Source organism: Scophthalmus maximus, chromosome 13, assembly GCF_022379125.1.
Source record: "Scophthalmus maximus strain ysfricsl-2021 chromosome 13, ASM2237912v1, whole genome shotgun sequence".
NCBI classification, from domain to species: domain Eukaryota; kingdom Metazoa; phylum Chordata; class Actinopteri; order Pleuronectiformes; family Scophthalmidae; genus Scophthalmus; species Scophthalmus maximus.
The window spans coordinates 13418821-13443443 of record NC_061527.1 but is presented as its reverse complement, the minus strand read 5'-3'; the positions used below and the strand labels follow the sequence as shown (position 1 = coordinate 13443443).

Sequence of the window (24623 nt, the reverse complement as noted above, 5' to 3'; positions counted from 1 at the left end):
TTCTATATTCACACTCTTTCAAATTGTATTTCTGATACTATATCTTTCATCAGTTACACATATTTTTAAGATGAAAATATGAGACAACATGGATGAAACAGTTCTTCAGCAACCGATCATGTGATTTAATTAAAAGGCCCCGAGCAGCTACTAAATGGACGTTGTGGTAAGACGTTGTGTCAGCTGCTGCTTCCAAGGAAAGAATAAACCCTGAAACTATTTCAACAAAAATTATCTATCACGAAAAGTATAATAACAATTACAAATCATTCATGTGTTCATTGTGAAAGAGGCTGTATCCAAGGTATTTTATAATGAATTAACCATTTTTTAATTCTGCATGAAAACATACATATCTGACTATAACATTGCAATGTCCAGACATTTTTAGACTAAATAATTTAATTTAATAATAATATAATCCCTTATGCTGTTAACATAAAGATATCCTGACCTTTCGCTTTAAAATACAATTAAACCCCCAAAGCACTGAATTCTGAACTTTCCCACAATGCCACTCACCGAGACTCTCTCCGGAAGATGTCTTCCAGACTACTTTACCCAAGTTTGTAGTCTAGGCTTTAAAAACAAGGCCAATTTTAAATAATGACTCGAATGAAATCAAAAAATATAATTGTTTATCTCTCTCTACAGGGAAAAACTTGGCGGAGTCTTCTTTTGATGAAATTTTTAAGTAAGAAATTTCGTAAATCCATTATTTTGTTATGGTGCTCTCATAAATGATAAATGTAAAGTGTTTGAATATTTCGTGTATCAATCTGGAAAAAAAAACAACAAACTGCAAAACTACATGTTTAATATTTATTCTTTTTCAATTAAATGCATTATATATTCTGGCCAAAACTCCCAATAATGATTTTTATTACACGTTAGAAAATACAAAATAAAATACAATTAGCTTGAGTTTTAAAAAGCCTTTATGAGTACGCCTAGAAAACATAAGTGGTTCTTAATTTGTAAAATTCAAGGAGTCTGTACAAATGACATTGATGTGTCTGGAGGCCTTCAAATGCAAGAGACAAGCGGCGAAGCAGTGAAGACGGGCGTACTCTGGTTCTCTGGTGTAAATGTGGACTGCAATATATGAGATACAGCACTCCTCACAAAGTGCTGCATCAACCAGACACGAGAAGAGGACACTGCTCACTAAATGAAAACATGAAAAAAGAAGTTCAGAATAGCAAGAGATGCGTCCAAAGTGTCGTGCACCGTTTGGTCAGATATTAGCAGAGAAAATGGAAAAATGAAAACCTCAGCTCGGTCAAGCTTTCCCTTGTCAGAAAACTTCTGTCACAGTTTAGCGTTCAAGTGTTTTTTAAATATCTTGGTTCATTTTCCGGGAGAAACGACAAAATTACCCCACACAAGGAGAAGCATCACTTGCCGGCCCCCTGCTATGAGGGAGGCAGTGCAACGTGAGCTTTTATTCCCAGCGACCTTTTTGCAAGTCAAACACACAGAGGCTGCAGCGCACACACAGAAGAGGTTCACAGAAAACCACTCGCACTAATCAACCGACTCTTACTGACTGTGTGTAACACTTTGAACCCGGTTAGCTCGTCAGAGAGGAAAACTAAAACAAGTCCAGGCTATAACAAAAGAAGCACCAGCACTGGTATGACGTTTTTGACACACGTCTTCATAAATTATTTTTTTAAAAAGGAGTTGCCCGACCAGCATCCATGCAGATGCGACTTCAGTGAGGAAGACAGAGGAGACAAACCAGAGAACCAGGTTCTCTGTGCGGATCATGTCCGGATTAACACTCTTCATTTAACATGTGAGTAAAGGGCGAAGGTTACGTGGGGTTTACCATCTGCTCAAACACAAATACATTCATCGATGAAAGCCCAGATTACATTTCCAAGCTCATCTACTTTTCTTCATGTCCGAACTCGGCGCTTTCGCAGCCACATTTCAGCAAATCTCAAGCAACTTTTTGTAAAACACTTCAGACACTAAATAAACAGAAAAAAATTATTCAGGTGATTAAATAAAGCTGAAGGTAAAAAAAAAAAAAAAGGCGCATTGCATTGTTGTAGTGTGCCTTGAAAATGAATGCTAATGAATATTTAGTTTTTACATGTAATGGATGGGGCTTCACTCCTTTCAGTTTCTCCCAAAAAATAGACAGCACAGATGCAAAGCTTTGCACACTTACATTTTAAAGAAATTATAAAGTAGCTAAATGTGGCAGCTGTGATGTGATTTGTTCCTTTTTAGTATAATTTTGTATTTCACATATCTGAGGACAAGTAACTTCCAGTTAAACATGTAGAAATGTTAAATGGTGAGAAGTGAGAAAAAAAAATCTCACAGGCCCTCTGCCAACGTCGCCCTCTTCATAAGATATTAAAGATACATGCTGAGGTTTCGTTACAGCACGAGTTCATAAGATATAAGAGCTGTGGTTTAATAATGACTAGTAACGTTTTTTTTACTTAGTGGATAAAGACGACTCATGATAAAGGTCATTTCAGTCTAGTTTTAAATAAATTACATTCTGGGGAGTCAATGTGGCATTTGTAGCCTGGTGTTTGAGTCAACAGAGCACGATGCTCTCAACACTTCCACAACCTCGACATCCTTGTTCACTGCATTTCATTTAAAACCATCCGTGCGCTCCTTTTCTTGGTCCGCTCCTCCACACGAAAAACCACAGAGACCAACAGGATGGAACAACACGACACTGCAAGGCCGGTGCACAGTGAACAGTCTCAGGGGGGAGTAAGGGAGGGAGGGAGTTGGGTGCAGAAGAATTCAGAGAGGGATTCATTCTACGAAGGTCTCTTCATGGGGTCAGCAGGTGTTGCTGAATCAGTCCTGTACAGTCCCCACTTTGCTTTGGTGCTTTTCCGGGCTGGGCCAGGCTGTGCTGTGCTGTGCTGTGCCGGGCCAGTGGAGGAGGGTAGGGGAGGGGAGGATGGGTCTGACCAGCTCCTCAGGAGAGTTCAGACTTGCTGAGTGCGATGGCCAGCTCCAGGTCCTCTTGTTCCTGCTGGGTGAGCCTTGCAAGTCGCTCCTTTTCCTCTCGTTCGCTCTCGCGCTTTGCCCACTCTATCATGTCTTCCTCTGTCGGATACTGCTCCATGAAAAAACACACACACACACACACACACACACACACACACACGAGGGGAAGACAAAACACAGATGCAAAGGAAGCAGACACACAAACACAAACAGATGTACGCAGTTAACAAAATTAAGCTGAAAAACTTGCTCTTAGAGCCTATTGATAACACATAACTCCTAATAGCAACACTATTTGGATATTACAACGTACACTACAACAGCCTGATGAGTTTCATTAAGCAACTGCTAAAAGCTAATTGTATTATATAAAAAAAACACCTTCTGGCTAATGACGGAAATATTTATGTTGACTGTAGGAAAATTATAAAATGGCTATAAAAGGGTCTGTTTTAATAAATGAACAGACATTTAAGTGTCACATCCTGGACTGACATTTTTTATAAACCCTTCAGACATTTTGATCTGCAGGTGAAACACTAGTGTGATTAACTCCAATTTGTTATTAATTAACTAGTAAGTCGTCAGTGACCAGAACTACGACTGACACAAAATGCAAAACTCCATTTGATGCAAAATAAAAATGGATTTGAATGGTTTTTAATTTGAATGAATAAAAGATAAAAGCCATTAAAATCCATTTCACTGGGGAGGGACGTGGAAAAAGCTGGAATCTCGACTGAGGATAAATGAGAGTCATGTGAGCAACATCATATCCCTTTAAAAAGGTTCATTACAACGACGAGAGGGAACTCACACTACGCTGGTTACACAACAGACAAAGGCATCGCAGATCATCTAGTGCGCATTCAACCGTGCAAAGGAAAGGAGGCAACGTTTATGAGCAGGAGTTGACGAGTTCAGGGTGCAGAACGAGGAACATGCATGATGACAACATCTAAGAGAAACGTGAAGGAATTAGCAGAGAAGATGCAGTTATCACTATGTGAAGAATGAAATCGGAGATTAATAACGCACTTGGCAAGAGACATGATGCTTTGTATGACTATGAATATATCAGGAAACCCTGCACATGTTTATTATCTGGACATTTTTATCTTAAACTTCTTAACTTTATAGTTACTTTATAGTTGTTTTTACAGGATTCAAGACAATGCTGGGGGTTTTAACACATTTGGTGCAAATGCTCTACATTTATATTACTGACAACCATTTTCCAAAGCAGTTTTAGATTATTGAAAGCATTTTTGTCCGTATGTGTTTCACACAGAAAAAAAGATACAAATAAAGATATACACTTTCATATGTTTCGGTTGAAATTAATCTATCAGGAGTAATAACATCTGTGTCACTGTCGAAGTGACAGAAATTACAGAACTGAAAAACGAAGGCTTTTTAGAAAGGAGGAGATAATCTGAAATTTACAGCAGGCTTTGGAAAATGGTCGCTAAATATCTCAGTTTAACTATGGTCACATTTGTGATGAATTAACTAAAAATGAAAAGATCTGGTTGTTTCAAGCTCAAGCATTTGCAGAAAGTGATGTCATGGATGCACATAGAAGCCAGAGATTGTGCCCTTGATTTAAATCTTTATTTAACTTCTTTAACAGAGGTGTAAAGACGCACACACTCTCTCACACACACACAGAAAATACTGGTGATCTGTTTCTCCACAACACACCGATGGCCGGGCAAGGGCTGAATGAACTGCTAAATGAAGGGATGAAGTGATGAATGAATGAACAGAGGGGTGAGAGAGGGGTGCGTTGATAAATCGACAACAGCATGTGCGAAGGAACAAAACATCAACACTACTTGAGGATTAGCGAAGACGGTGGTGTGAGTGAATGAGAGAGCAGCCAGTCAAACAAATGGTTAGTGCAGGTCAGGGTCGAACAGGAACATGCGGGTGTGGTCATGTTAAGGGAGAGGCCCTAGAACCAACACTGTCACTGTCGTAATAATAGTCCTCTATCCAAAATCCACAGAGTGACTATGCATTTCTATGCAGCATTAATAAAAGAAGAGCCGAGAGGAACAGCGACCAATACTTTCCTGATATAAAAACAGCGATTTGACCCATGTTTCAGATTAATGGACAATGACTAATCTTCCAACACCTGAGCTTTCTTCTTTTTTAATTAGATTCACATATATAGACTGCCGTTTCCTTGTTCCTCTCCATTAACAACATAGCCATTATCATAATTACACAGTTACTTATGAGAGCAATCTTTTTAAATACAGCATTCTCACAAAAATATATCTGTGGTCTGGTTTAGTCGCCACAATTTTACAAGTGATAGCTTCACGAGAATTCTACTTTTTAAACTGTGCACCACTTGTGATGCAGCAGGCACTACTTTGGATCTTCTCAGTCAAGATCAGCTGAGGTAATACCTCGCAGTCACTGGTCGCACGCAGAATATCTAGTTTATAATGCTAACAATTTAAAATTCACCTGAGTTGCCATTTCAAAGTTAAAAGGTGCATAATATATGGGAAGAAATTACTTTTTTAGGATAATATTTTGGTATAACACTGTTTCTACACATGCACAGGAGGTCGAGTCAGTGTGCAGAGTTGGGATGGTGATAAAAACCAAACACAAGCAGCCTCTCTTCTCTCCATTCACTGCCAGCCAGTGAGACGGACTTGGTTTCATTAAGTGCAGCCATGTCTAATTAACCTGTGCCAGAACCTTTAAAACAAATATGTTACAGTGTTGATTTATTTCTGCATCTATAATTGGTATGCTGACATTTCTGTACATTTCTTCATAAATTAAGACACAACCGCTTAAATTAAGTGCAACCCCAATATTAATCAGTAACAAAAATATAATTTTTAATTATAAAGAGTTTTTAGAATGCAGGGAAATATAACAATTAATTATAAAAGGTTACACTATACACCAGCAGCAGACGGGATGCAAGAACAACAAACTCAAAAAGTAGATTTAATACCTTGTGTCAGCTTTCTTCAACAAAATGAAATTATCAAATAAACATAAATGTAGTATGAAGAAACTGTGCTTCTATATGACACTTTACTTAGTTCACTTCTTTGGGACTTTTGACTGGCAATGGATGCAGTGATTTATAAAGCTGGCGTGCTGTGCTTGGTGGTTGTAACCTTAGTGAACAACTAGATGTATGATTTATTAACAGGAAGAAAAAAAGAGAAGAGGGGATGTCTATTCAGTCAGGTGGAGGTGAGGGAGAGGGTGAGAGGGAGGTGCTCACTTTGTCAAAGCTGGCAAATCGGTCAGCTTCCCGTACGTTGTGACGAGGAGGGGAGGAGGGGGCGAAGGGGTCGGCTAAAGGATCCTTGGCAGGCAGGGAGGGCGAGGAGGAGGGGGAGGAGAATTCTCCTGCAGGCGGTGGGAGGAAGTGCCCTCGTCGCTGGAAGGAGTCAGAGGACTCGGTTCTGGAGATGGAGGATTTCTTACCTGGACGGGCGACAGACAGACGGTCAGACGAACACAGGCTGGTTTTACTGCAAATTACCAACGCGGTCCCAAATGTCTAATAGCGAGAGCTTAGTTGACAACAGTCCATGAGCATGCACAAAGTAAAATGAACATGTGCTGACCTGGAGGTGGAGGTGGAGGTCTAGTTGGCGTACCCGTTTTCGGGGGCAGAGCAGGGGGCACGTCAGGGCAGGTAGACGGACTGTCTTCCTGGAACAGGTTCTTATTATTGATGCCAAATTGGTCAGCGCCGTTCGACTGAAACAGAAGGTTCACACCAAATCAAGCTTCGGTTTATTTATTTTTATGTATTTATTATGTTTTTTTAAAAACAAGCTAAAAAGTTTGACTTTCATATTTACATTTGGAAGAAAAAGAAAATCACAATGATATTCTACTTTAGATTTAAGGGGAAATCACAGCAGTGGTGAGCATATGATGTCACTTAGGTAAGTGCATATTTACGGAGACTCCGGGTTTAAGAAATACGATGTAAAACTAAGTACCTGATACTACTGCATAAAAAGTTATTACATGCAGCGTTTTGCAGAGCACACCTGACATACACTGCTGTTGCATTTCCAATCATTTAAAATATTACACGTGACATATTTTCTGAAATGAATGATGAGTTCAGAGAAAGAAACTACACCAAGGGGAAGAACAGAAGAACTGGTTTCCTCACGAAAAACACAACACACTCACTCAACTCACTAACGGTCCTCCAGCTCAAGTCAATTCATGTTTCCGTTTGTACTGCAGAAGTGAGTTTGCCGATTTCTATTTTCAATGACTTCACCAACAGCCACTATTTATGACTTGATATTCACAGTGTTTCAACCCCATACTGAGTCATTTCAGCACTGTGTGTGTGAAGTGGAGGACATGACCTGAAAATTACCTTAGACAAGGCACTGAAATCTGCGAAGCCCCCTCCAAATGACTCGCTACCAAACATGGCAGCGAATGGATCTGAAACAAGTGAGCGCAAGGTAAATGAGGGTGTGAAATTGGCAAACTGGAAACTGTAAATACTTTATAATGTTCAGTGTATAATTATGTTTGTTTTTTATTTTGAAAAGCTGCAGTAACCTCAAGCCCCAGAGGATGGCGCCATGCCACAATTCATACCTGGATCTGAGCTGGAGCTCACTGCTGTACCGCCCGGAGCAAAAGGATCATTGGCCGCTGCAGTGTCCTTCTAAAAACACATCATCATGAACATACAGATATAAAACCAACACATTCAAATCTCTACTAATTCCCTTATTTTTTTTTCTTTTCTTTTACTTCCTGTCACTTTAATAACACTGAACAGTCTGAAACTCAATGATTTAAAAGAACAGTGTGACAGATTTAGTGACATATAATAGTGAATGAGGTCGCAGATTGCAACAAACTGAATACTTCTTTCCCTCCCCTCACCCCCGCCTCGTCAAGTGTGTGGTGATTATACACCAATGAAATCATAAATTTGAAAATGATATTCCATTTCTGCCATTACATCCTCCTAAATCCTACACACTGGTCCATCATTCACAATATAAATTCAAGTGTATTTGTATGATATCAAGAGTTTGGCTGGATTTTCTACAAAAATCTTTATCTGCATCATATTCACATTTGTTACATTAGAGCCTAATGAGCCCAGATAAATTTGATGCAAGTACATCGTGACCAGGTTTTACAGGAGAGCTACTCACCACCGCCAGATCAGAGTTGACCGGCGAGCAGCTGAACGGATCCGTCCCTCCGTCCTGAGAACCGAAAGGATCCGCCTCTGCTGCAGCGCTGACTTGGCCTGTGAATTGGTCAGACTCTGCCATGTTGTTTCGTGTGGTGATGAATGGATCCTTGGCTGCTGAAGCTGGATTGGTAGGTTTGGAGATGAAGGGGTCGAGGCCTGCTGCTGGTGCAGACGCTGCATTGTTCAGCTTGGCAGCGAACAGGTCTGGTTCTGGCATGCCAGTGGTGGTACCGAACGGGTCAGCTGAGGCAGAGAAAGGGTCCTCTGAGGAAAAGGGGGCGCTGGAGGTCTGTGTGAAGAAAGTGTCTGCGGCAAAGGGATCCGTCCCTTTAAATGGATCTCCTCCAAATGGATCTGATTAAACCAGACGGCAACAGATACAGAACATGAACATTTGAAAATAGAGAGTTTAGTTCTTCTTCCCTTAATCTTTTTCAAGAGGGGTGTGAGAATTTAAAGAATTAATATTGAGACTTTACCTGCAACATCTGCTTTTGCAAATGGATCTTCTTTGAATGGATCGTCTACGAAGGAAAAGTCAATGTTGACATTTTCAAAACTTTGAGCACACAACTGTGATTATAACTTGAATATTGAATAACAACATTCAGACTAACTACAACCCTTTGGAATGTACTATAATTAGGGCTGAATCTGTAACATAAATACATTTGAAGGAGTAGGTCTTTACCAGACAGGTCAAACCTCAGCATGAAGCTTGACACTGTTAACTTCAGTTAAAATGATTGTGGGAACTTACGGTCTGTGAAGGGGTCCGAATGGAAGAAGTCCATCTCAGGCAGGGAGGGGGGGCTGGTCTGCGGCGGCATTGGGCCGCCTGGTAACGCAGAGGTCGTGGGTTCTTGGGACTCTGCTGGCTCCTGCTCCTGTTTGTTCTCGTGGTCTGCTGATTCCACCTGTTGAATGGTGACAGGGCTCTAATGAATGTCCTGCACAACGCAGTCAATAACAGGAACATTGTCTCCTCACCATACATTTCAATTAATATGTTAGTAAACCCTCTAAAGGTTCAGGTTGGATCCCCTTGGATCCATAATGTGCTTTTTGAGACAATTACAAATGTACTGAGGTCAGTGCACATTGTGACATTTAGCAAAACACATTCGGTAGCAGCTGCAACAGCACGGCTGGTATGATTTTCACCTCGTATGTGAATCATTGCAACATATGCAGATACCTACCGTTAGTGGGAACCACAAAAACAACAACAGTATTTTATATAGTATTTCTACTGATTATTACTATTTATTTTATATTCTCTCAATTTTTTTATCAGGTTGCTTGTAGAGCTTTGTGCAGAACTCTGTGTGCAGCGAGGGGAGAGATTCCACCACGTTTCTACCATCCTCGCAGGCAGCCAGACTTGCTCATAGTTTCGGTTACAGATGTCGCTGTGCGCTTTCCTGCGAGGGACGTGCAGTTCTCGCCAGAAAAGCACCTGCAGTTCGCCCTCTGTGTACCTCTCACTCAGGCACTGTTGCACCTCGACTGCGCATCATGCACAACATGAGTACGGTTTTCACCCCACGTACAACAACAAGGTCCTTGGTGTAAAATGAGTTTTAGAGAATTTACTTGGCCAAATGACAATCCCACAAAAATTCAGGAAGACAGGAACAGACATTTACACTCAAGTAAGTCGGGGTCTTTACCTTTAGTGGGCTCTCGTTAGATGATTTTTCGGCATCATGGGCAACTTCTGAGGAAACGTTGTGGCTAGTGTGTTCCTGGAGACACAAGAGGACAACAAGAACAGATGAAAATGTACAAATCATATTACAATTCTCGTTTTCATACCAAAATTTATAAACTAAATATAAATAGTCCGCCGCCCCTGCATGCTTGGTGGGTGCTAAATTGCTGTCAAAAACCAAAAAAAAAACAATTGCACTCCACAATTGTAGTAGTTACACTATTTTCTTTCTATTCTATAGTGTATTCCTTACCCTGACAGTGTTCTCCCGTGGTTTGGCCAAGGTTGACAGACTATTGTACATATCAGTGGAGACTAGACTACTATAGAGATCATCCAAGGCATTAGGTTTCGGCTTTTCCTCCTCTTGAGTATTTGGACTCTCGTCCTCCTTCTCGTCCTCCTCCTCCTCTTCATTCTCATTCACTCCTTTCTCTTTTTGGTCCGAATGTTCTTTCTGAAGGCTGCAGACAGCAGCTGCTTCATCCTCCTTCAGCTCTTTCGGCTGGTCCTCCTGGAAGAGGTCGCCCTGGTGCTGCACTGCTGTGTTGCCCGCTGATCCGTTGACCATCACAGGAGAGCTGTCCTCCAGGGCTCTCTTCCAGCTGAGCTGGGCAGTCACTGACCTCTCCTCCACTTGAAGGTCGTTCAGTTTCTGTTGAACCTAAGAGGGCAGACAGATATGGAGAGGTTCAAAGAATATAATATATATAAATAACGTCAAGAAAAATTAAACACAGGTAATATTTTCTGCGGGGAAACCAACCTGTGCAACTTGTAAGAAAGAGTCTCGCACAGAATCTTGCAGAGGTGTGAGCTGCTCCTGAGCCGCCTGGACTTTCTCCTGCAGCCTCCTGCTCTCCTCCTGGAGAGCGAGGAGCTCCTCTCGGGCCTGGACAAGCTCCTCCTCATACTCACAGATCCTCTGTTCCTGCTCCTCATGCTCCGACTGCAGCGATGAGATCTGTGATACACATAACCGTTATGAATGAGCTGGTGGTCATATGGCTCAGCAGAATGGAGTCACATGATTGAAATAAAACTGAATGTTCTTTGGCAGTTTTTAGACTTTTCTTTAATTACATAGCTTTCCGGTAATGACAGAAATGAGTTTGCCATTAAAGGTTAACCTGACAAACGTACCAGTTGTGTCTCCTGGGTGGTCTGTTGGCGAATGTGAGTCAGCTGCTCCTCCAGGGAGCACTTCTGTTGGTCCAGCTCCTCCAACATCTCCTGGACCCTCTGACGCTGAGTCTGGAGCCGCTGCAGCTCCTCACTCTCCCTCGCCACCTCATCTTGTAGGTCCTGTAGAGGCAGATGCAAAGTGAAGACACGGAAGTAGGCACATGTCCTTCCATAGACAAATCAGACAGATGGAAAAAGAGAGAAACTGAGAAAGGTTGGGAAGCATAACATTAATTAGTGACCTTATATACAACACAAACTTGTGACTGAGCAACAGCAACAAATAAATTCTCAAAAGGTAGAGGAAGCTATAGTGTAAAGTCTGAGCACAACGTCTAACAAAGCATACAATATCTAATATCCAGGAACACATTACAGTATAAGACAAAACTGCTCGAAGCAACCCTGCAGTGCAGCTAAGAAATTTTACTAAATCAGCACGGGACTCCCTTGAGACCAACGATCACACATTGACACCTCACTGAATTCCCATAAGTAGAGCAGAGCAGACTGGCCCCTCCCAAAATAGAGCCCATTTATCAGGCTCAGAGGAGTCGGACACACCCAAGTAAGAACAACAGCCTCTCAGTAATTGTTTCTGAAGGGACACTGCTGGCTAAATGTATTATTGATCTTCACCTCAAGCATAATCATCACAACAACAGTGAACAACTGATTAAGCATCTACCCGCAGCGTTAACCTCCTGTTTTGTCTGACCTACATTTTTATTTAGGCAGCAGAAAGCATGTGTGTTCCCATAAAAGGCAGTGATGACGACAACAAGAAAGCAGTTTAAACATCTACACAACCATGCTATCAATTCTGTCTGTCCATAGAAACACTCTCTTTCTGTGTCCACTGCCTTGGGCAGAAACACACACTCCGAGACAATCAAAGACAAATCGACACCTTACCTGAACTTCGCTGCTGCGCAGTCTGATGGCCTCCTCCTTCTCCTTGATCTCCTCTTCCACAGAGCTCTTCTCCCTGGGGGTCCAGCACAACAGACAGGAGTATTTAGCCAACAAGGTACGAGATGGTAGACCTAGCACTCCAAGTCCTCCCAGCCCCAGCCAGCTGTCTACCGAGCCTTCTTCACCCTGCCCCTGAACAACCACCATATCCTCTCCCTCAACAACCATGGTGTCCTGAACTCCTAACTCCACTGTGCAGAGACCTAATTGGACACCAGCAGCTACAGCAGCTGTGTGTGTGTGTGTGTGTGTGTGTGTGTGTGTGTGTGTGTGTGTGTGTGTGTGTGTGTGTGTGTGTGTGTGTGTGTGTGTGTGTGTGTGTGAGAGAGATGCGATACGAAGGGAGTCAGTGTGTGCGAGTCTTAAGCTGCAGATGTACAGCTCTGAGAGCGTGATGAGAGTGGGTGTTGGAAAAACTGAGCATGTGCTTGCTCAGTCAAATGTTGGGGAGATGAAAGTTAGAGGCAGATGGCTGCCTTGAGGATAGAGAGAGGGCGGGAGCAGTGGTGCGGACCCAAAGTATAACACTGATGGTTTGTGGTGCATGTGTGCTCTTCCTCTACTTCACCATTTCATCCTACCAGCAAAAGAGGAAAGGGGACGGTCTCATAAAAGGCACGACACCAAAACACCCCCAAATAAAACAGTTATGTGCAAATAATAAATGTACAACAATGTAGAGGCAAAGTAGCAAAAACATTAATGAAAAACACAGCAAATACAAATCCCGGTGTAAAGATTTTCAAGTAAAACTGAATGCATGTTAGAATAAATTCTGCTGAGTACTGGTATTTCAATATCATTTTTTAAAAGGAGATTCTAATTTTGCACAACCGACCCCCGTAAAATCCATTCATGTAATTTTCACAAGGCTGCTCCATTTTTCCCCCGCACACAGCTAAAATGTACTCTACAGCTTTTAATGGTTTGATGTTTATGTTTTGTTCAGGTTTGTCTAATGCTATGATTTGCCATTCAGACATGTTGTACTACTCTTCTGAAAAACAGCATCTGTACAGCGAAACCAACAGTACCATTTTAGAACACGTGTTTTTGTTATGTAAAAATTAGTATTACTGAATAAAAAAATATCAACTCTAAAAACCATTTATCCTTTGCCATTCATTTAACTGCTGACTATAAATAACAACAAAACCTTCAACATTTATTTTTACGCTCTCTTGATCTCCTCTTACATTGAAGTACATAATTCCCTTTGTAAGTGTGTCATCCAAACCAACAGTCAACTGAAGTTGAGTTTCACACCAGATCTCTTCTTACCCATCTTCATCATCATCCTCACCAACCTCCTCAGCTTGAGCAGAAGGTTGCTGCCACAGTTTGAAGCAATCACAAATGTGCATCATCGTTCCTCTTGACCTAAGATCCGTCGCTGTCGGTCGGTAGTTCCTTCTTCTATCAGTCTTTCTTATCTCTGCATCCTACCTCAGAGTGTGTGAGTGTGTGTGTGTGTGTGTGTGTGTGTGTGTGTGTGTGTGTGTGTGTGTGTGTGTGCGTGCGTGTACACATCTGTGTGTGTGTGTGTGTGTGTGTGTGTGTGTGTGTGTGTGTGTGTATCGAAAGGTAGGGGGTGGGGTGAAAACCCACTCTCTCACTTCTCACAAGCAGCTTTCATGAATAGGGAAGCTAAATTTCAAGCTATTAAAATGAAATCCCCAACAACAGATGCTGATAACCACCCATTAGTGAAACTGAGATTACACAAAAATGGGTATGCAAAAAGATATATATACTTATATATTACTTATTACACTCAGAACATAACTACCAAAAGAGAAGGAAAATGTAACATCTGTTACTGAAGTATTTTAGTATTAAAGATGATGTGGAGCAAAAGCAGATGGTTTTTATGTTAAATAAACAGGGTTAAAATCATTGAACTAGGTGTTTTAAAAGAAGAAGAAAAGTCAGGAGGAGGTAAAAAAAAACCAAGTGTGTTGTGTCTCTTTGACCACACTGTCAACCAGCAGCTACATACATTTCGGGTCATCTGCTATGTTCGATCCCCTGCAGCAAAAACACGTACGTCTATTTATAATTTCCACTGAAGCTTTGAGAGTGACATAATCTTGTTTCTGTAAACTAGAACACCAGTATGAAACTCTCTCACTCGGTGTGGTTCACAAGTACCAACCGTAGCTACGGGTGTTAATCATTCTTTTTTTCCCCAATACACAAAATTGATTTGGGCAGTTCCAATGTGAAAGTGGTGTCTGTTTTTCAGCTTTCCAACAGCCCATCAGAAACCACCTATCTACACTCCACACAACCACTGAAGATCCATTCCTAGTTTGAGGGAAATGCTGCCCCCTGTTGGTCAGTGTAGGTCACAGAGATACTTTAAGAGCAGACCTTCATGGGGGTGTCCTGGGTTTTTATATGAAAAATATCACATGGTACAAAGTGAGGTGGAAACACAAATGCTAGTCCTCTTTCAGATACATCCCCACCAGAGCTATAACCTGCACCAATATGGCTTCAACACGAATATGCATGGCGTTTGCCATTTTTAAACGATTACAAGGTCAAAAGGTTACCGTTGTAGTTCAACGATCTCGTTGCTGAGAGAGTCCAGCTCCTTGATGGCTGAGAAGTCAGCAGCCAGGTTTACCATGTTGTTCTGGAGGGGAAGCAAGGCAGAGGACAATCAAGAGCTCGATTAAACTCACTACTACAGATACAGTAAAACACTATTACTATGGTGAACTACGTCAACTCTAAAAATTACCTCTTGTCACATATGGAAAGTATAGACTCAGAAATCCTGCATATGTAGGACATTACAGTGTAATAATAAAAAAGGGCACAGCACAAACAAACGAACAATAGAGAAAAACTGTACAAAAACTAAATGTGAAGTCACAAATGGAGACAGGGTTGGCTGAAATGGGATGTACAGTGGCTCAAGGGTTGTGACAGTGGGTGGATTTAATAAAAATTGATTAAAACAAACTTGTAGTTTTGAGGGATCTACAGAAAGATGTGATGCTTTCAGTGCAGTCTAAAATACTTAAAACACCAACCTCTGCTCTTGTCAGCCTTCCCCATAAGTATAATTTTTAAAAAAGGTAATAAGGATTATCTTGGGAACAAAAAATGATGTAAAATGTGATTTAGATTTGTTGACAGTAAACAACAGCAAAAAGTACCTAGTATTTCAAAAAATCACATCTAGAGGCAGCCTGTTAAAAGTAATTAGATGCACCTTAGTCCGTAAACTAACACACTCACTCAGGATTGTCCCACTGCACATGTGAAGTGGGCAACATGTGAAGACGAGACAGAGGAAAATAGAGGAAAAGAAAGACACAGCCTCAAACTGAAAAAATAATCCAAAACACACAACAGGAAGAAATTGAAGTCTTCTGATGTACATTTTTAAAGTTGATCTGATAGAAAATTGTAATACACACAAACAAAGATTCCTTCATTTGTAATAAGTTTAGATATATAAATAATATACAAGTCAGTCAGTAGATATAACATATAGTAAGATGTAATATAGTAACAAGGAAAACAGCTGATTTGTATTGTACTTAATGGAAAAACTATTTAAAATGCAAACCTGTATATACAGGAGGACATTTTGTTTATTAAATACATTTTTATCAATATCAAATTTGATTTACAACTACAGTGTAAGCATCAGGCTCCATTGTGGAAGCCATGCAGTGATTGAACACTTAATCAGCTTATTGTGTCTCACTATCACTTTATCATTGTTACTACTATAGCCATCTGTCCAAATAATATCATCAATTCTCCTTTCTGATCAGGTTCCCTTTTCATAACAAAAAATGTTCTGCTTCATCAAGCACATCATCACGTTTAACTTCACGAACTTGAAAGCTCGGAGCGACTCACCTGTTTGATGTTTTGCCTGTCTGATGGGGGGATCATCTCTGGGGTGAGGCTCTGTGGAGGGTCCAGGCCTTTCGTCAGCTTCTGAGTGATTAGATGGAGCGCCAGGGCAAACTGCTCTCGGGTCAGTTTCCCGATGTCTCCAATGTCACAGAGCTCCCTAGTATAACGGATAGGCACGGTTTACGTAAGAGAAATAACAATTTACACCTCAGGCAAACACTGTTGTGTGATAGCCTGGCTGATGGAAGCCAATACAAAGTCAAAACAGGACAGAAGCTAATCAGCCGTGTGGAGATAAAAATCAATTCGATGTGATATTCTGCTGGTCGGATGTGACAACACCCACTGTAATGACATTGAAAATGTGTCTTTCACTTTGTTCTGTTCAGAAAAAAACTAATAACAAATCGCCATTTGTTCACTCCATACATTATTTTTAGATTATTAATCCCAGACATTGACACTGGTGGTCAAGGCATCGACAATGTACCAACATCTCCTTTGTCGCATTGTTGCATATCATTTGTGTCCAAGTCATTGTACAACTCATGCTTTTTGTTTTATATTTATGTGTTTCATCAACTCCAGCCTTGGTGAAATTACATTTTCTTTTCCATGGTTGGAAAATGTGGAAAATAAAAAAACGGCACATGATTTCATACAATTTGTCAAACCTAATGCCAAAACATTTGTCAAAAATGACATTCAGTTTTATCAATTGTTTATGTTTTGCCCCTTTTGTCCTGTTAAAGGATTTTTTTGGGGGTCCAAACTGAAAGTGTAGGGATAAAGGTTCTGAGCCCCTTTGAAGCACATTTGCTATTTTATACTATACAAATTGAGTTTATGTTAGTATACTAAAGAATAAATGTAATTTAGTAAAGGCAGAGTGATACATTTTCAATAAAAAGTCAATAAACAAAAATAGCGACATGGTGTTTTACAGAACAGTATCTTATAGATGGAGAGTGGAGCTTTGCCGTCGTTTATTACCAGATACGTGCAAGCGTGGCAGAGGGCAGCCCAGTCTTCAGGAAGATGTCTCTGACCTCAGGTCCAGACACCAGCCCGTCCATGTCACCGTCTGTCTTATTGAAGAGCTCGTCAGATTTGGTTTTGTCTGCTGCTGACACCGCCCACTGCACAGACGACAAAACAGACTTAAGCTCCACTGTATTTACTTCATAACTACAGTGGGAATTTAATACAACCCATGACACAATATTGACTCTAACTTAAACTACACTTACCTCCACATCCTCTCTCATCTTGCTCTTTTGAAAGACACACTGAACTAGCCAGTTTGAAATCATTACAGTTGTTTGTTGTTGCAGTTACGTGGTAGTAAAACAACACATCCAAAGCTTCTCAGGTACTACATGCACAGGAGAGACTGTACTCACAGAAACAGCAGCTGGTGCTGGCGTTGGTGCTGGGACAGGAGCTGGGGCGGGTTTAGGAGGGTGAGGCATGGTCTTAGAGCCAGTGTGGGAGGAGCGACTATCTTTGACGGAGGGGGGCGAGGGTAACAGTGGCATCACGGGAGGCACAGAGGGTTTTTTCCTTTTAGAGGGTGGAACCAGGGGAGGTGGTAGGGACATGGGAACGGGTTCCCCCTCCAATGCTCTGTACACCAAATACATGGCCTGGGATAGGGTAATACAAATCAGCGATAAAAGTCAATTACCAATAATCAATCTTGCAGTTATTCACATTTCTTCCTCATGTGTGGAATCTGTTGCATTTAGATCTAGGAACACAATTTCAACAGTCTGTAATAGCTTCCAAGATTGTACTTACAATTTAAACACAGATATAAACAAAAGCAAAAAATGGGTCAAGAAACTTTTAAATCTACTCCTCGAGCCTACTTGTGCCAGAAAATCTTAACATGATTTAGTTGCTTGGAAGATCAAGGCTGTACTTGGTGCATGAATATATCAGCACGATAGCAGCACAATAAATAAATCAGTCTTTTAATTATATAACACTTTTCATACAAACAAAAATGCGACAGAGTGCTTCACAACCAATGAAAACACACACAAAAAAGAAGAAAAGAAGATACACCCCTCCCTCCACAACACAAGTTGAAACTAACTGCACTATAACTTTAACTTTTGTGGTTTCTTTTCTTTTCTGTAATATCAGATCATATCTTACCACAGAAAATTCATCCTTGTCCAACATGCCATCTCTGTCGAGGTCACTTAGCTCCCACACCTTCAACACAGACACATTATTGTTAAGTACGAATCATTACAAAACTATGATATACACAACAACACAGGTCCCTGAAAGCCCTGACTCATGACCGATTCTCACTTCCTCTCTGATTTTATTTTCTACCCCAGTGGCTTTTGATTTCACATCTTTTTTTTAAACTTCCCGATTTGTGTTGTTTCATTTGCTGTCATTTATGTACATGCAAAATCTATATTTGTCATCTTTTGCTTTAATATGGGATGTTGTAATGAGATACTTTGGTTTCTTTAAAAACATATTGCTATTGGTCAACTTGTTATTTAAAAGCTTTAGTTTACCACTTTTTCATTAAAATATAAAAGTGTCCTGTTTGAGGATCCTACCCTGCCGAGGATGTCAACTGTGAGTTTGGAGTTGAGCAGGACAGGCTTAACCTTGTCTCCTGTTAGCATCCCTCCTACTGGACCTAGACTGTCAAAGATGGAATCAAACTTGATCTTCTCCTCAGGCTGGAAAGAAAAACAAAACAAATAAAAAAGATGTGAGTTGATTACAGGCTGAGGAATAATAATAAAAAAAATAAAAGTATGTGTTTCCACAAAGTTCCAACAACAGAGAATTGCCTGTCAGTTGTGAAAATAAATCACATTGCCTTTTTTAGTGTGTGTGTGTGTGTGTGTGTGTGTGTGTGTGTGTGTGTGTGTGTGTGTGTGTGTGTGTGTGTGTGTGTGTGTGTGTGTGTGTGTGTGTGTGTGTGTGTGTGTGTGTGTGTGTGTTTGTCTGCGTCAAATAGCACACTGGCCTGGTAACTTTTTTGGAAGGAAGACAAAAATATCAAGGCAAATTACAAATATACAAAGATCACGATGACACACGAGGAAAAAAGATAACAAAAGTGTCAGTGCTTTACCTTGACAACCCAGGGTAAGTCGACAGTCCCTCCTCCCGCTAACAGCGGGCTGCTAGTGTCATGCTGTTGATTGACAAACCTCAGTTAATCTTAGTTTGCCATAAACAATGTACAATAGCATTCATCTATTTGGATTCTGACTATAGAATATTATGTTTCAGTAAACATAACATTGCAGTAAAATGAAGAGAAACAGAAATAAACGGCAGGACTCCTGAGTGTAACGAATCTATGAATCTCTTTCTTAAGGTAACTATCTAAAGGCATTTACAGCGTGGACAGAGCCTGCATTGGAGTCTACAGTTGCACACTTACAAATTTGGGGGGAGGAACAGCCACATTAAGGCTCTTGAGTGCCACCTCCAGGCCATTTTGAGCACAGGCTACCAACCGCAATGCTATGAAGAATTGCTGAGGGGAAAAGAGGAACAGTGCGTGACGTAAACCTGGGGATCTCACACACTAAAAACACAAAAAAAGGGGCAAGTCCGTTATGAAATTACTCCACCAGGCATTCCTAACCTGTTTGCTGAGAGCACCTTTACGTTCAGAGTCTGACAAATCCCAGATCTATGGAGACACATTAGTGTACACATTTATTACCATCAAAATAAATTAAGATGGCAGAGACGTGATGTTTCTGTCATAATGTGAGTTTTTCACCTTCCCCAGGACCAGGTCAGCCAAGCCCGACCTCTTCAGGAACAGAGCTGCGTCTGCCGCCGTCACACGCCCACTGCCAGTCGGATCAACCTCGACACAAACACAGACATTAATGCACAAACCCCAAATTCAAATCCACACATACAAACATTCAGAAATCATCTTTGATCAACAGTAGGACAGCAGTGTTGCTAACAGAGACAAAGCTTTCTTCATAGGTCAAATGTTGTTAACCAGAACACTGACTCAACAAAAGTGTTATGATGTTAAAACGTGAGATGGAACCTGTGAAAATTGTTTGCGGGATTGAGAGGTTTTAAGCCACTTGAATCAATACTGAAAATAGCCCAGAGCCATTTCTCCAGCAGTCTATTAGCTTGGTATTGTATCTGTTAGTGCTCTTTCATGAGGCTCAAAGTGAGCCCCCCTGACACACTGGCCAAAGGGAAGCATTATTAATTCATAGAGTTACTTCCTTTACTGGACACAGAGACTGGAATTGATAGCAGAGAAGAGGGATCATCCTTTACTGCAACACTAATTTTTGTTAATTTATATAAGGCTTGTTTAATGGGTTAATCCACACCAATTTAAAAGCACAGTGCAGGAAGTTATATAATCACATCATCTTAAAATGACTACAGTAACAGGCTCGATAATTAAGGATATTACTGGACAATGTGAGAGAAACTATTTTATAAAAGATACTAATGATCTGAGCTCAATCAACCATAATTTAAAATTTTGGGATAGATGCATCTCCATACCTGTCGATAGAATTTGTCATAGATGGGATTTCCACTGGACAGCTGTTGAGGAAGACAATAATTCTACATTAGAAACAGTTGAACTGACTCTTTCTAAAACTATAACCACAGTTGCTGCTGCTCAAATGGTCATGCTTAAGTTTGTACATGAAACTTACAAACTCCCTGAAGTTACACTTGATAAGTCTTTGACAGAATAAATAATACTGAAGTATTTTCTCAGTTCTGAAGATTCTGTGAAGCTGAAATTATTAACAAGAGTTTGCTGGCTACAGTCAGTGTCTTATCCACTGAGCCAAGGAATCTGTCAAAAACAAAGAAAAGAACAGTTGGAGGAGTCAAACACAGACATAATAGACAATATGGTAAAATTCTGAATTATTTCTCATTATCGTGTCCAAAGACATTTCTGACACTAAAATAGCTGAACTGTTTGTCAATGACCAGAATAAATCTGTTTGGTAAAAGGGAACACACCGACTGTGATAGCCACTCAGACAAGTGGAACAATGCGACATCTGATTTTCTGTGCGAAGAGAACCGTTTTAACCATCAGCCATTAGGAGTCCTGGGGTATTTTAGCCATGTTTGAATGCTTATCATTTTGTCTTTATAAACCACGTAAAAAAAATTTTTACCTAGCCAATGTTTGGCATCTTTTTTCAGCAGCACATTTCTTCAAACATTTGATTTTTCATCTTGACATAGTATATTGACATTTTGGAGTCAAAAACACACAAGACTGCTGCCTCCAGAGAGTTAAGAACACATGAAGCTTATGAAGCCTGACCGACTGTACAGGGAGGGCAAGGCTCTAATTTTGTGTACAACGCAAAAGAAGAGCAAATACATTTATGAAAGTGGAGACCAGCAGATATTTTTTTAATTTGGCTTGATAAATATTTAAACAAATTCATCAATAATCAAAATTGGCAGAGATTAATTTTCTAGAGCAAGTCAGATACATGAACTAATGATTATATAAAAGACGCTGCTATTCTGTGCTTCCTTGAAAAGCCTTTTCAAACTGTGTACTCATGGGTCAGGCTGATACAAAAGGTTTCATCTAAACCACCAACATTGTCTTTTACACCTTTTTCCAACAAGGCTGTTCTGGGATGCTTCACCTTTAATTAACACTAATCCATTTGTCTTTAGTAACAGTCTACTTCCCGCAGGGTTTTCAGGTTGCAGTAATTAGACCTCTGCTTAAAAAGCCAACTCTTGACCCAAATGTTGGAGTCGGCTATCAACCTAATATCGAACCTCCCCTTTGTTTCTGAATTTCAAAAAAAAAAAAAAAAAAGGCTGTTGCTAATCAATTATATGATTATTTGCACAAGAATGGTATGTTTGAGTTAAATTTTGATTTATAGATTAGTGATTTAACCCTAACCCTAACTATCTACCAATGACCTCAGACCATGGACCTCTCTCTATACTCGGGCTGTCTTAGTGCTTTGAAACCACTGATCACAAGATTTTATAGCAACATGCCTGAAATTGCTTGAATACAAGTCGTAAAGCTGTTACTTCTTGTCTTTCTTTCTCCCTGTTTCTCCTTTTCCCCCCATGTTTCGTCTTTCAACCCAGCCGCAGCCGGTTAAGGCAGATGTCCACCATCCTGGTTCTGCTAGAGATTAATCCCTGGTAAAAGAGAATTTTTCCTCTCTACTATCACAAAGTGATCACTCACCGTAGGAACTGTTGGGTTTCTCTCTAAAATATTGGAAGGTCCCAACCTTACTTTAAAGTATATATGAAAATGCATGTTCTGATCTGGCGCTTCTGTCATATCCTTCCTGAGTGTCCACTGCTCGGCCGAACAGGAAAGGAATCACCATTTCCAGAGACATGCAAGTATACCGTTAAGATCTGTGAGGACGTCAGTCTCATTACAGACTAAGGAGAAGAGTCAGCAGAAAAAGATGGCCCGTGATCTGCTTGGTTATTTGTCAGCTTTGTCAACTGCCAATTTACAACAAGATAACAGTTGACACACACACACACACACACACACACACACACACACACACACACACACACACACACACACACACACACACACACACACACACACACACACACACACACACACACACACACACACACACACACACACACACACACACACACACACACACACACACACACACACTCTTATCTTTCTCGTGCCAATGCAAGTTTTTTTTTCCTTCTCTTTCTGTGATACACAATAGTGTGCCTGGAACTGTTGGACGCTGTAACACTGTGGTCATTGTACTGGTGACCCTTTAATGGAGCACTGAGAAAAAAAATAAAACAACGACACCCCTCAACCATTCCCCAGCTTGCCCATGTAAAACTGAACATACATTACATTAGAGTTTGCAACTAGAAATCCAACCATGGTGATTAAATCCCATTCATGTCCACGCCGTGGACAGTGGGTCAGTGACAGTAATGTATCACTTAAGTCTCACACCTCAGAGACGTCAACAGTTTGTTGAAGAGATACAGGTGTCAGAGCTGCTGGTGACAGACAGACAGGCAGGCAGGCAGGCAGACAGGCAGGCAGACAGACAGACAGGCAGGCAGGCAGACAGGCAGGCAGGCAGGCAGACAGGCAGACAGGCAGGCAGGCAGACAGGCAGGCAGACAGACAGGCAGGCAGGCAGGCAGGCAGGCAGACAGACAGGCAGGCAGGCAGGCAGACAGGCAGACAGGCAGACAGACAGACAGGCAGACAGGCAGACAGACAGACAGCAGTGGCTCAGGTAACGAGTCTGACACCTCAACCTACTTATTAGATCTGGTGTTACAGCTTTGCTGCTGTGCAAAACGAGCACATCCCAAACACAAATCGTGTCGTTCGACGTGACAACAGACACAAAAGACATTTCGCTCGCAGCCACTAGGCTAACGGTTAACTTCACAGAGGTCACAGTCAGGGGGCCAGTGGTCCACTCACTCCGTGCAGCCCTGTGGCGAGACTCCCGGCGGAGGCCACCACGTTCATATCTGCAACTCGCGTGACGGGGGAAAAATCATATTAGCAACGGCTGAACTCGCACAACATGACAGCAGAGCCACCACAGAGCCACACATGGGGTCTGGAATCAACACCTCGGACCAGAAACAACGAGCCTGCAGCGGCGACAACTAAACAACAGCTGAGCGGCACGAAACCGTATTAAATACTCTCCGACACGGAAGCGAAGACGAGCGAGGCCGAGCGGCTCCACTGAAGTCGGATGAAGCGGCTCCGAAGCGGTCGAGCACCGCGCACAGACACACACACACAGACACAACACACACACACACACACACACACACACACACACAGAGACACACACACACACAGACACACACACACACAGACACACATACACACACACACTAGCTGCTAGCTAGCGCGCTAGCTAACTAGCTACGCCCTTACGCAGTCCCCGAAGAGATCAGGCAGAAACTTTTCCCAGTCACAGCAGCAACGAAGTTCCCCCGAGAGAGCGACGCGGGGCGAGAGAGGACCGCCGCTCCGGGCGCACACTTTGGACAGAGCTGTCGTAACGTGTGCGCGCGGAGCGGACGCAGGTCGCAGACGGTTTCGCGGTCGTTAGGTTTGAGTTGTGAGACAGCGGTTACCTGAGTGAGAGACAGAGTGGCAGCCATAGTGTTTCTGTTTCCCACTGCTTTCACGCTGCGCTGCTGCCAGACACAGACAGAGGCCGCTGGAAAACATGGCACTGGACCTCGACCGCCAGGATCGGGATCAGGACTCAACTAGGACCTGGGAGAGCACACTTTATAACATAGATGGATAGATAGATGGATAGATAGATAGATGGATGGATGGGTAGATAGATGGATAGATAGATAGATGGATGGATGGGTAGATAGATGGATGGATGGATGGGTAGAAAGATAGATGGATGGATGGGTAGATAGATGGATGGATGGATGGGTAGATAGATAGATGGATGGATGGGTAGATAGATAGATAGATAGATAGATAGATGGATGGGTAGATGGATGGATGGATGGATGGTGGGTGAGTGGGTGGGTGGATAGATGGATGGATGGATAGATAGATAGATAGATAGA

The 24623-nt window shown here is 41.5% G+C and overlaps 1 protein-coding gene across 3 annotated transcripts; it reads right to left on the bottom strand.

Annotated features, from left to right (window-relative positions):
- Window positions 1-808: 808 nt before the first annotated feature.
- Window positions 809-24271, bottom strand: eps15 (epidermal growth factor receptor pathway substrate 15). Of its 3 annotated transcripts, none has more exons than XM_035646859.2 (25): window positions 24165-24271; window positions 20541-20582; window positions 19774-19863; window positions 19633-19680; window positions 19426-19521; window positions 19111-19173; window positions 18584-18709; window positions 18159-18218; window positions 17399-17641; window positions 16989-17134; window positions 15996-16152; window positions 14669-14751; window positions 12051-12123; window positions 11094-11255; window positions 10717-10914; window positions 10204-10614; window positions 9910-9984; window positions 8997-9153; window positions 8716-8760; window positions 8193-8590; window positions 7621-7690; window positions 7391-7461; window positions 6612-6747; window positions 6263-6468; window positions 809-3103 (listed from the first exon to the last, which is right to left on the bottom strand). In XM_035646859.2, exons 1-25 carry the CDS (start codon window positions 24189-24191, stop codon window positions 2963-2965), a joined length of 3324 nt encoding a protein of 1107 aa, XP_035502752.2. In that variant the 5' UTR covers window positions 24192-24271; the 3' UTR covers window positions 809-2962. The 3 variants fall into 3 exon arrangements, with proteins under 3 accessions (XP_035502752.2, XP_035502750.2, XP_035502749.2); XM_035646857.2 differs by lacking the exon at window positions 24165-24271 and adding an exon at window positions 23491-23806 and having other exon boundaries at window positions 7621-7687; XM_035646856.2 differs by lacking the exon at window positions 24165-24271 and adding an exon at window positions 23491-23803.
- Window positions 24272-24623: the final 352 nt, after the last annotated feature.